General features: G+C 44.9%; 1 protein-coding gene and 1 long non-coding RNA gene across 4 annotated transcripts in view; one reads left to right on the top strand and one right to left on the bottom strand.

Moving 5' to 3' along the window:
- LOC148672142 (leucine-rich repeat and fibronectin type III domain-containing protein 1-like protein) overlaps positions 1-12,884 on the top strand; it is a 76,187-nt gene that overhangs the window by 40,046 nt on the left and 23,257 nt on the right. For all 3 annotated transcript variants that reach the window (XR_015935674.1, XR_015935675.1, XM_088627596.1), the window contains exon 3: positions 8,582-9,979. Coding sequence is in view for 1 of the 3 variants with exons in the window: in XM_088627596.1 (XP_088483722.1) it covers positions 8,601-9,979 (1,379 nt within the window). In the remaining 2 variants the exon portion in view is untranslated. The remainder of the gene's footprint in view (positions 1-8,581; positions 9,980-12,884) is intronic.
- On the bottom strand, positions 1,753-6,149 carry LOC148672143 (uncharacterized). Its single transcript, XR_015935676.1, has 3 exons — positions 5,581-6,149; positions 3,598-3,699; positions 1,753-2,252 (listed from the first exon to the last, which is right to left on the bottom strand). It is a non-coding gene; the product is annotated as an uncharacterized LOC148672143 (long non-coding RNA).

Raw genomic sequence — 12,884 nt, forward strand, 5'->3', positions numbered from 1 at the left:
TATTTTATCTTTCTTGATTATTTAAATTGCCTCTCATTGCAAAAACCCAGGGCTTGTTTTGAGTGTGAACGAGTGTCGTTTTTAGCAGTTAATTGCGCTCCAGTAAATTGAGTTGTGTCGTATCAAGAGCCTTTCCGAGCCACTGACTAATTTCAGTCTCGTCTGTTTCCTGCAAAATCGAACCATTTAGCTGCTTATTTCAATTAGTTTTTACAACCATGTTATGATTGAGAGGGATTGCTGACCAGGTTCGAACTGACTCCTGGCTGTCCTGTATAAAAGAGACCTACAATGGGAACAAGGGGCTTACGAGGGTGGTGATGGTAACAGGAGTTATTACAATACACGTCACTGTTGTAGGCTGCCAGTAACACACTGAAAGAGCGCTAGGAGACCAGAGCATTTGAAATCATTGTGGTGGACAACCCCATGGCCTTCTTCAGGCCTGGTCTCTGGGGGCCTGGCTCGCAATGAGAGCAGTGCACAAAAGGGAATTTTCTCGGAGCTGGAAACTGGAAACAGGGATTTAGGCAGGTCAGCTTTCATCCAGGGGAATCAGGCCTGAACATGACATCGCTGCTGTTACCAACAATAAAAAGGCATGAACAGGGATCAGTCGGAGTGACGGGAAGCTCAGCTGCAGCAAGGAGTGATATTACAGATGTTTCCGATCCAGCAAAAAGGAAAATATAAGTAGGATGGAAACATGATTGAATATATTATTATAATATGTATATGGTAAATCTCATTCAACAAGTTGTGCGTAGTTTTAATAATAATAATGATAATCATGCTTTAAACACTGAGGTATTTAGACATTGTGGGAAAAATATATTGAATTTTAAAGACATAACAAGGTATAAGGAGATTAATTACTGTACTTTCTGCAACAGCAGACGTAAAACAGCAGTGACATGCTTTACACAACATGTGTAAAGTCATGTGTAAAGTCATAGAGATATGATTTTTAGAACTAAACAGTGGAAACGCCTGCTTTTAGATTTTCTCATATGGAGAAGCTTAGAATTTCTGGTCTAAAATTCCAGATATTAATAATAATTCCTTACACTTGTACAGCTCTTTTCTGGACACTCCACCCAAAGTGCTTTATAGGTAATGGGGATCCTCTCCATCACCACCGGCCTCCTGTCCAGCCCCCAGCTGGATGATGCGAAGGCAGCCATAGTGCACCAGTCCGCTCCCCACTCACCAGCTATCAGTGGGGAGGAGAGCAGAGTGATGAAACCAGTTCATCAGATGGGGATTGTCTAGAGGCCATATGGGAGAAATCTCACCGGGACATCAGGGTTAACTCTTTATACAAAACACACTGTATGAAACGCAAATGTACTGGGGCATTAGGACCCTCACAGACCCCAGGGTGAGCGCCTCCTTATGGTTCCTCCTGTTCCTCCTAATGGAACAGTGAACCTTCAGTTACCTGCAAAGGTCACCTGGAATGAGTAGTAATACTGACCACTTGGTCAACACATGGAGGTGTTAAACTCATTTCAAAACCTACCTAAGACCTGGGAAGGAAAGGATCACAGAAACTGATTAGATTTAAGAATTTAAACTCATGGTGATACAAAAAAAACATTGAGCTGGAACTCGGAATGGGATGGTCCAACTTGGACGCCATTCACTGCTGAGAGCAGCCTCCATCACCACCTGATGACTAACTGCATGCAATTTGAAACAAACAAACATTCACCAGTCCTGGAACCTGAGTGTTTTCAATTTAAGTTTGTAAAATAACACAAGATGGAGGAGTTTATTTGACATTTGTACATGTACAATGGAATTCTTACTCGCGCTGTTCTCTCAGGAGTATTTGCAAGAAAATGAAAAAAAAAGTATATTTCCTCAAGTCTGTATCACATGTTTTTTTTATTTTTGGAGAGAGTCACATCAGCTCAGTTTAGGTTAGGCTAACCATTTTTGACAAGACTTTTATGTAACGTTTTTTCAGTGCATTTCCTAAGATAACTTCCTTTTTTATATACGTTTTTCTTAAACCTCACATCTTAATATCGCTAGAATCAGCCTAAGGAAGATTTTCACTGCAGTGACAGAGGCTACCAGGGGAGCATCAATTGTAGCCACTCAGAGCCGTTCTATAGTCAGTACAGCCCAGGCCAAACCCAGTTTAATAACACCATCTGACAGTCTTCAGATCTCATGACTGTTTCCTGGGCTCCTTAAGATGCTGCTTTCTAGGAATCTGTAGGCCCTCACGGCTGACTTCAAGTCTGAAAACAAATGAAGAGGATATCGCTCAGGGCTCAAAACAGTAACCGCAAAACATATCTTGATTTGAAAAAGCAACTGAGGACATGCAAACTGTCACCAAGGGCAGCAGAATTAATTAATTTAAAACGAATTAGAAATCGCTAAGCCTTGACTTTAAGAAAATTGTACAAATTGACTTTCTCCCGATACAAGTGTACAAACCACCCACTCATTCCTTGCACTGGTACGATATGAAAAAAACACAAAATTAATCTGGCACTTGCCGAGATGCAACCATGTACAGTTGTGAAGGCGTCTGTCCTGGACCAGAATGTGCACAAGCGCCTGGGAGCACCTGCTAACATTCTGCTCACCCATGGCTACAATGCATAGGAGCTGCATGGAAGTGATCTATGGCAGCATTCAGAGACGTGTGATGCCAGTTTTACTGACATGAGCTTTCTTCAGCAGCTGGCTGATGAAACCAGAAAGATTCCCCTGCCAGGGCGCACTAAAAGCTTTTATTTCCACCCTGCTGTTTCGTAACAATGACATGTTCAATTGAATTTGGCACAAGTGCGTGACTTAAGTTTCATGGGAGGCCAAGATGGAGTGTTTCTGTAAAAAATAACATCAATATTGCATGTTCCTACGGTCCCAGGCGCTGCCGGATGCAAGAGGCCAATCGGCGGTGGTTTTTCTGCCTCCTCTTGGGACAGGAGGAGTGCTCCCACTTGCTCCTGCGTGCTCCTCTGTGCTCTGCAGCAGAGACATGATCACACCTCACTCCAGCGCCCTTCTTCACTGAGACGGAAGGCCGGGCTCTGAGGCGCACCGTTAACTTATTCTTATCAGCAAACTGCTTGTTTTCACTATTTCTTTGTGGCCGACTGGAATGGCAGTAAACTGATTTACATAATCCCCGGCCTGTGCACTCCAACACACTCTGACATCTTCAGTGCGGGCAGCGAGACATTCAGGGACACCTGGAGTTTAAGAAGGGAACGCATGACAAATTCTAAGTTTTGTGCTAGAGTTTAGAGGAAATTAACATTCCACTACATCGTATTTGGAATGTCTGCAGTTTAGAACATAGAGCCCGAATCCCTATTGATCAGTGTGGATGAGTGCACGGACAGGTGGATTTATTCAAACACTCTGACACATTGTGCCCTCCTCTGATACCCAAGTACTGCAAAACACATGCTCAGGTTTTGGACTGATGATAGCATGCCTGATATAAAACTGCACCCAGATTGCAGAGACAGCGTGCGTCATGGTGAGAAACTCTTTGTCAATCTCTATTTCTGGAACACAGTTTGCGTTTGAGCCGGTTTTGCACCATATGAGTGATGCGACACCCACCAGGCTGTGCCAAGCAGTGGACTCGGTGACAGCAGCAACATGGCACTCCACCAAGAGGCTTTCAGCATTCCTGGAAAGTCGGCACTCCACCTCTAAAACCGCCTGCCAATTACACAACACAAAAAGGAATCGTAAGGCCACACCAAGATAGAGCCAAGTCCAAAAAGGCAGCCAGACATATTCGGTAACACCAGGAACACCTGACTAATTCTGCAGATGCATGAGCCATCCAGCCTGCTCCATGCCACCAGAAAATCTGACATCCATCGCTCCCTGAGAGATCACTGTCAATGTGAATGATCAGAGAGAGCAACGTATTGGACTTGCAGGGCAATATAGCCCTAAGCTGCTTCTTACTGTTTGCTCCATGGAAAAGTCCCTCCTGGGTACTAATCACACCAACAAAGAACATAGAGCTGTTAAGAAGGAAGATAATTGTATCCACAGACTACAGTGATCAAATTATTATTATTATTATTTTATTAGCAAAGGCTAGTCTCTCTGCTGTAAGGGCCAGGAATGTGGATCTATGCAGCTTTGATCTTGCTGTGAGTAAACAGATTGCATTTTCTTACAGAAAAGAGGCTGCCGAATTGAACACGAAATGGGCCTGTACAGTTGAGGAGCTGAATTGCTCTGTGCTCGTACAGGCCACCACTCTAGACAAGCACACTGTATACCACAGCAATCTCGTGGGGAGATCTGGAGGACTAACCCGCCCAGCTCATGCACCTGGCCACTGCCTGATCCTGTTCTCAGAGTACACAACAACACGCGCTTGCGACTGTGCAGATATAAAATCCCCCAAGTCTCACAGAGCTCACTGATCGGATCGGAATGATACAGCACCAGGAGCAGCCCTTGTGATTCCAACCTTCTGAGTTCCTCACAAAATGGATTCAAATCCCACATTCACAGTCTGCATCTGAATTCAGCCCCATGTCGTCACTGACGTGCATGAATCCAGCTTCCAAGGTTGTTTCCAGTCGTGCGGAACGTGTCCGCCCTTGTGCTCTTTGCTCATTAGGATCCGCGGATCACTATTCATCGGAAAAGCAAATCTTTCCATGTTCACGGATCATTTGCCTTTCCAAAGCGGTGCTGCCGAGGGAGTGGGTGAATGATCCTCAGACGAGGAGGGTCAAGAGCGAGTAACAGCCACGTTCACATGTGGTTCTGTCTGGTTAAGCTGCTGATGGCTGAATTCGGACCTGGGATTTGGAATCAAGAATAAGACAGCTGTTAACTGAACAGAGAGTACGGCTGGGACTGAGGAGGATTGGTTACTGAAGCACTTACCCTACTGAAATGTGACAGCATTTGGTGGTATATCACACTGTCGCACACAAAGCCTATGCAGATAAATCTGCTTTTAGGTCAGGTGGATATGTGGAGATCAGGCACATCTGAATAACTATTTTAACGTCCACATGCACTAATTAATGACCCATGAGGGATGATAAACAATTTACCAAAAAAGCTTGCCATCAGCATTATCAGCACTGAGATTATTATTCATGGTTCCATTACTGTAATTGTGCTGTGACTCTTTGTTTCTATTTCTGAGTCAGGTCCTTCAGAAGACACCAAAAGACACCCAGACTAGTGCGTAATGCATTAATTGCTAGATTGTTTTCTTGAATCACAACATTTCTGTGCTTCGCTCTGATCGCTTTTGACCGGGCAGTGTTTCCACACAGTAGTGCAGATCAGAAAGGATGCACTGCGACACATTTGTACGACAAACCTCCTGCAATAATTTCAGACAGGAGACAAATCGCAACAGCCTCACATATTTACAATTTACAAGATTAGGAGGCAAATATCATTCTCCTAACGTGGTGCGTGTCTTCAGCACCCGTTGCTATGAGACCGGCCCCTCTGTTATTGGCTAGCGGGTGTTTGGTGAGCCGAGGTAGCACATTAGATGTCTTGATAAATGCCCTGGTCTGGGAGCGCCGCAGTTTTTATGTGTTTTCTCACCTTCCCTCTGAACACAGCGGGTAATGGGGTGCCAGGGGATTCGCTCTGAGCCAGTGGTTAATGGAGGGTCTGGAAGACGCCCTTGCACATGGTGGAGAAAAGAGAAAGACTTTACGTCAGTACAGACGAGCTATTTATAGGAGCTTTAAAGAACAGAGGAATATTACAGGCTACTGAGGCAGGGGGGCCTTGGGTCACACAGCAGAAGAACAATCGGGGGGGTGTACAGTATATAAGCACTGGTGGAACAGACTTATTCGTCACTACCTTTATCATAATAACTCCTACGCACCTAAGCAGCAGAGCTCAATCACATTACTATTTGATCATTCTGAAGGGGGTGCTTTCTTTGGAGAGATTCAGGGTGGACCTGAGAGCGGGTGGTTCACAATTAAAAGTGCTGAATGGCTGCCGGCCTCTGGGCTGATTAAACAGAGCTCTGTAGCAGGAAATGAGAGAAACTGACTCACCTGGCGAGACAGAGAGACAAAGAGAGAGAGAGAGAAGGAGGGGGGAGCTCTTCATATAATTGTGGTCTCGAGCAAGAGCCGAGTTTGACTGTAACAGCAGTTTACACTTGGTTGCACAATTGGAATAAATGAATAAAGAAATAAAATGGCCGAGGCTGTGACTATAAAGAAAGACAGTTCCCCAGACTAGGCACCTCATGAGGCTACAAGCAGAAATTAAGAGGGTAAAAGGAGCAGACTGGGCTGCTCTTTATTATCAACTTGCTTGTGATCCTATTTCCTATTTACACAGAGCTACAGAAAAAACAAGAAGCCAGGAACATCTGCTAAACTGATGAGAAAGGGATGCTAAAAGACTTCCTCTCCCATGTGATCCTGCATGATTTTAATAGAAAACGATGTCAGTGTACTGCAAAGTTTTAAAACAAATGCACTGCTTATCCCTGATGCATTATTTACTCCCCACAAAATGTGTTTGAAGCAATGCACTGCTGAAGAACAGGAAGTGCGAGAGACAGGTCAGTCGGTGAAACACTACAGCTCTGCTTTTCTTGCAGAAGCCAACAGGAGACATGAGGGGGTGTCAGTACCCACTAGTTCTGTGGGCACAGCCACGTGTTGAAATAAGATCCCCTTGCCATCACTTTCAGACTCAGCCAGCCTCTTCACCTTCAAGGCCAAAGTGAAACCAAAGTTTTCAATCCCAAGCATTCTAGGTGCTGGAGGACAAAGGTGGTCATTTGTCATATTTTCTTGGAAATTGACTACACACTTATAGCTCTGAAAAGATACATTTTTTCCAAGTTTAACAGCACTTGTTTCCCACCTTTTTGGAAAAATAGAGGTAACTTAATTTAACTGGATTTTTGTATTTCCAGCTGGCAGTACATGAGATATTATCTAATAATAATCCTCGTTAAAAAAAACAAACAGTTTAAATTCTGGGCCCGCTAACAGCGCCATCCTACTCAACATTCATCTACCACTTCCTGAAAGACAGAATGCATATCAAACTAATTTCATAACTCCCAACCATATGCTGCAGCAATTTTGCCCAACAAAGCCCACATGGGGCTGTTTTTGAATGCCACAAATTATATACATAGGCAAGAGCGTTGTGGGGTAATTAGTCTGTACTGCACTGTAAATATGGTTTCATGATGATTTTCAGGGCTCCCATACCCAGAGGGGCCCTTGGATGGGACTAAACCCGTCAGCTATAATAATGAACTAAAACAAAATCGGTGCCACCAGCTCCGATTTAGACTGCAGGGCTGTATTGCACTGTATGTACGAAATCACGTCTGCCTCCACCCCCTTCTCTCTTTATGTGCTAAAACACACTTACAGAGATACTTATTTTCATGGCCGCTGACTAGCATTGTGCGCAAACAAGCTGGTTCATCAATTTAATTGATAATTCATATTACCACGAGAGAAGGATACTGAAAAAAAGTACACAAATATCAGAAACCTGGAGCTTGCTGTTTGGAGGATATTTAGCTGGACAATGGGGCACTGTGTGCTGGCCGACTGCATGGGGGAAACTGACTTTGTTTGCTACGGTAAATAAGGTTGGCTGGCCTGCAAAGAGAAGAAAAGGCAGAAGGAGAATGAAGAGGGAGAGAAAAGCTGGCCTAGTCAGCCCTGTGGGAAAGTGGTTTTGATGCATAGCTGGGTTTAGGCTCTGCAGAGGGCCGGACTTGAGACCCTTCTGTGTTAAACACTTCCAGCATCAGCTCTGCCACAGCGCTGACAGGTGTTTCAAATGTTAACAAGTCTTTTTATTAATATATGGATATACTGTATATTGTGCACTTGTGGCTCTAACAGGTGCCGTCGGCTTTTCAACCAAGCCCCCTCTCTTTCCTTCGTACATTAGGGACCCTCTGAAGGCTGCCTTCACAAGCTCTGACTCTCGGGCAGCCTGACACCATCCAGACATGGAAAGAGCTTTTATGAGATAGAAAAAACCCCAACAAAACGCCTGAATCACAACGACAAAAAGGGTCCTTTATTTCTATGTTTGCAGTGCAACAAAAAAATGCCTTGATTACTAACAGTGTTATTTTCAGATGAATTATTCCGTAAACCTTGTCTTCTCTATGCATTGACACCAAATACCATTCCCCCGATGAGTCATTAGCGTGATTGAGAAGAAAGCAGGACCACACACCATCTTAAATGACAAAGAGATTAGCCATTATTCCTTCTGCAGCAGAACACAGGTGTGAGCAGCCTGCTCTCCTGAAGCCAGGATAATTCTCAGCATTCTGTTCTTGATCCGGACTTCTTTCCTTTCTATGAATATCCTGACTAAGGCTATTGTAGTTTACTATCTGACAGAATATACAGACATAAAACATTAACGCTAACCCCTAGAAAGTTTTCCGTTACAGAATTTCCCCAGGGTCATTGACTTAATACAGAGACTCAGGCTTGAAGAATGTTTTGGTCTGTGTGTCGTGAGTCGTTACTCAAGAGAAACCTGGGAGATGCTGGTTTTAAGCTGTTTTTTTTTTCTCCTTCAGTTCTGCAGACAGCTGCATCATGGACAGGCTGCTCTTCTCCTTGTTGGTGCTGGCTATGTCAGTAAAGGCACAGCTGTGCCCAAAGCGGTGCATGTGCCAGACCATCTCCCCATCCCTCGCCATCCTCTGTGCCAAGACCGGTCTGCTCTTTGTGCCCACCGTCATCGACCGGAGGACGGTGGAGCTGAGGCTCACGGAGAACTTCATCACGGTGGTGAGGAGGAAAGACTTTGCCAACATGACCAGCCTCTTGCACTTGACCCTGTCCAGGAACACCATCAGCCAGATTATGCCTTACACCTTTGCTGACCTCAGCCGTCTCCGTGCTCTCCACCTGGACAGCAACCGCCTGACCGTGATCGGGGATGAGCACTTTCGGGGGCTGACCAACCTGAGGCACTTGATCCTGAGCAACAACCAGCTGCACGAGATCTCCCCCAGATCCTTTGATGACTTCCTTGGCACCCTGGAAGACCTGGACCTGTCCTATAATAACCTGGTTCACATCCCTTGGGAGACAATAGCAAGGCTGACTAACGTCAACACCTTAAATATGGACCACAACCTGATCGAGCATGTTCCTTTGGGGATTTTTGCTAACCTGCACAAGCTTGCCCGACTGGACATGACCTCCAACAAACTCAAAAACATCCCCCCTGACCCTCTCTTTTTGAGGATCCCGGTCTATGCCAAATCTAAAGGGTCACCCCTGTCCTCCTTGGTCCTCAGCTTTGGGGGGAACCCTCTGCACTGCAACTGTGAGCTACTTTGGCTCCGGCGCCTCACCAGGGAGGATGATCTGGAGACCTGCGCCTCCCCATCTGACCTCACGGCCAAATACTTCTGGACCATCCCCGAGGAGGAGTTCATCTGTGACCCTCCGGTCATGACCAGGAAATCGCCCCAGACCTCCGTCATGGAAGGACAGCCCGTCAGCCTGAAGTGCAAAGCCAACGGGGACCCCGAGCCGGACATCCACTGGATCTCCCCTGCGGGGAGGCTGATCTCCAACACGTCCCGGATGACTCCGTACAGCAACGGCAGCCTGGAGATCAACATCACCTCGGTGAAGGACACGGGCAACTTCACCTGCATCGCCTCCAATGCTGCCGGGGAGTCGACGGCGCAGGTGGAGCTGGTCGTCAACCCGCTCCCTCACCTGGCCAACAGCACCAGCCGCTTACGGGAGCCGGAGCCGGGGCCCTCCGACATCCTCACCTCCGCCAAGTCCACCTCCCCATCCGGCAACGACACCGCCAAGGCGCAGGAGAAGGTGGCCCTGGTGGAGCTCACCATGAACTCTGCTCTCATCAAGTGGACCTCGCAGCGCCACGTGCCCGGGATCAGAATGTACCAGGTCCAGTACAACAGCTCGAATGAAGACCCCCTCGTCTACAGGTAGGGCATGTTCTCATGCCTTCTGGAGGTTTGATCGAGATGCAAGTTCGTACAAAAGTGCATTTGCAATTTCTTAATATCTAACACATAGCCCACCTGTTGCCCTGAGTTTTAATCTTCATCCTAACAAGACTTCAAAGAACATAAAAAGTAGGTATACGTCATTTACAGGCTGCATTAAATGTCTTATTCATATTGTTCTTGGTTTTGTGACCAATAATATTAATATCCTTCCCTATGGTTATGCTGTATCATGTGCTTCAGGGCACATGCCTTAAGTGAAAAAAATCACTCACTGAAAATCTGGTGTCACCTTGGGATTCTTTACATTCTGAAAAGAAAATTTCACCAAACAGCTTGCCGGATTGGATCTGGCAAATACCCGGGGCCCTTGTGCACTCTGAAAGCTGTGCAGAGAAAGGCTGTTCTGCTGAGTAAATGGATAGCTCGCACCTCTGCTTTTGCACATTTGCTCAGTAAAGTGCTAAGCAAGGCGTGCAAATCTCGGGCGAATTAATCTTCCTTTCACTGTGGAAAGAAACAGCCTCAGCTTTACAGCCCCGATCACCGGGGGAGAGAGGGAGAATTCACTTACTGTTTCAGGATACAATCATGAATAATCTTTATTAGTTGCGTGAACATGAATATATTTATAAGTAAACATGATGTTCAACTATGCTGAATAATATTTTCCAAATTAAATTAATTACCTGCTTATGTAGTGCCTTTTTGTTAGTGGTTAAAAAGAAATCCTTTATCTCTTTTCCTAGGAGGGAAAGAGGTTCTATAAAGAGCTGGAACAAAAAATGGAAGTAAAGAATAAGAAAAAATGCCTTAAAGCATTCCCTTCACCTTTAATAAATCAGATTTGGGATTGGCTCTCAACACTGTCTATTCAGCATAGCATTATGGAACTTTTACCACTATTCTACTGGAATGGAAAGGGAATTTAGATTATACTGTATGCCTTGTATGCCTTGTAAACAGAAAGAGACTTTAGAACACATTCTAAATAATTCAGACAGGTTTAAACTAAACTTGATTTAAAATGACCTAGGGATAAGCATGTGTTTGTAATAAAGACAAATAACAAATTCTGACATGGAGGTTTCTAATCTACTAAGACACCTGCTAGACATCTACTAGAACTCACTATACATTACAATGATTATCAGTGTTGCCTAGGTTTACAAGTCAAACAATTTGGGTGTTTTTCTTCTAAATCATAAGAAGATCTAGGCTTGCAGAGGAACCCAGCTTGTCACTGCTTGCCCTGTTCCACTGAGCGCAGCCAGTGGTGGTCAATCGATATGCAGTACAGCTGAGGCACTCTCTCTGCCTGAAGCACTAAATCACTCCAGCACAGCCCATCCCAGCACTCGTTTTAGCAGCCTCTTCTGCTAATAATCCGAAAAGACCTTCACCCGAGTCGATTTCTGATGGGCGCCAGCTATTCGCACTCCTGAAGCGACAGAGACAGAGCCTCCGAATTAAAGCATTGCTTTGGTCCTCATCTATTACTGCACATCACTGATGGGATGAAGAGACTCTGGGACAATAAGAGCTTTACTGCAGCTCCCCAGGCAACATCTACGTTAGATAATATAAGAACTAAAAAAGCATTTAAACTTATGAGCCAAATCATTTTTTGGTCTGAAAGTTGTTTCAGCTCTTCAGAAATGTCTCTGTGGCAATTCTGAAGGAATCTTGCAGAATACTTGCAGGAATGTATGAGGATCTGAGCCTCAGAAATCTCACAGGATTTTATTTCATGGCCACACTTACTGGTGTGACATTACCTCTGGGGTGTTAAACAAGCTCTCTCTGCAGCCTCCAGTTTCCTGGGCAGTAGGATTTTATCTGAGATAGCAGAAAACCGAGTTAGCTTTACAGACCTTACAGACTTTGAAAGAGTGATTTCCTTTCTGCTCTTTTAAATACCTGCTAAGGCAAGAGAGAGTAGGATACAATTAAGATGCTACTAACATCTAACATGCTGTAGGTGCACCTGCTATTTTGCTATGTTCTGTTTTTAAAGTTTGGAAGCATGCTTTTTAATTTTTAAATTATTCCGAGATTTTTAGGACACAGAGATAATAACAGGAATAGTTCAGGTGGGAAGCTGCGTCAGCATGCGTCCTTTGCAAAGGAACAAGTAATAGGTTTCTTCCATGCTGAAGAGAGCAGAGAGAAACCACAGCGTTTCAGGGTTCACAGCTGAAACCTTGCGTTTTCTCTCTTCTCTTTTCAGCATGTAATAAACCTATCATTTGTTCCTTTAATAACAGGAATGCTCAATAATAGCATGTCAGTGATAGTAAAGTAATGACTACTCCCACATTAAATTCAACAGTCGGTATAATCACGCTTTCAGCACATGGTTAATCAATCATTTTTAAATGTGTGAAGAGGCATCCCTTTTCAAAACCTAAAATGACTGCCATGTCACATCATGTCAGATGTCATCTGCAGGATGAAGAGCTCACATCAAACAGTTCTTATGCAATATGCACACATGCCAGCTGAGCTGTGGGCAGGCGGCGTGTCAATATGGGTTTGTGATGGGCAACTGGAACCTGGACCAGAGCGGCGGTCAGTGCCTTTTAAGTCAATGAAGATTTCCAATAAGGTGGCTTCTGTGAGTGTATGGGCTGGAGAAACAAGGTGATATTCAGCAAGGAAGACAGCTGGAAATTACAATTAAAATAATAATAATAATTAATAATTGCTTATACTTATATAGCGCTTTTTCTGGACACTCCACTCAAAGCGCTTTACAGGTAATGGGGACTCCCCTCCACCACCACCAATGTGCAGCCCCACCTGGATGATGCGACGGCAGCCATAGTGCGCCAGAACGCTCACCACACATCAGCTATCAGTGGGGAGGAGAGCAGAGTAATGA

The sequence above is a fragment of the Lepisosteus platostomus genome, chromosome 4 (genome assembly GCF_059453375.1).
Source record: "Lepisosteus platostomus isolate fLepPlt1 chromosome 4, fLepPlt1.hap1, whole genome shotgun sequence".
NCBI lineage: Eukaryota > Metazoa > Chordata > Actinopteri > Semionotiformes > Lepisosteidae > Lepisosteus > Lepisosteus platostomus.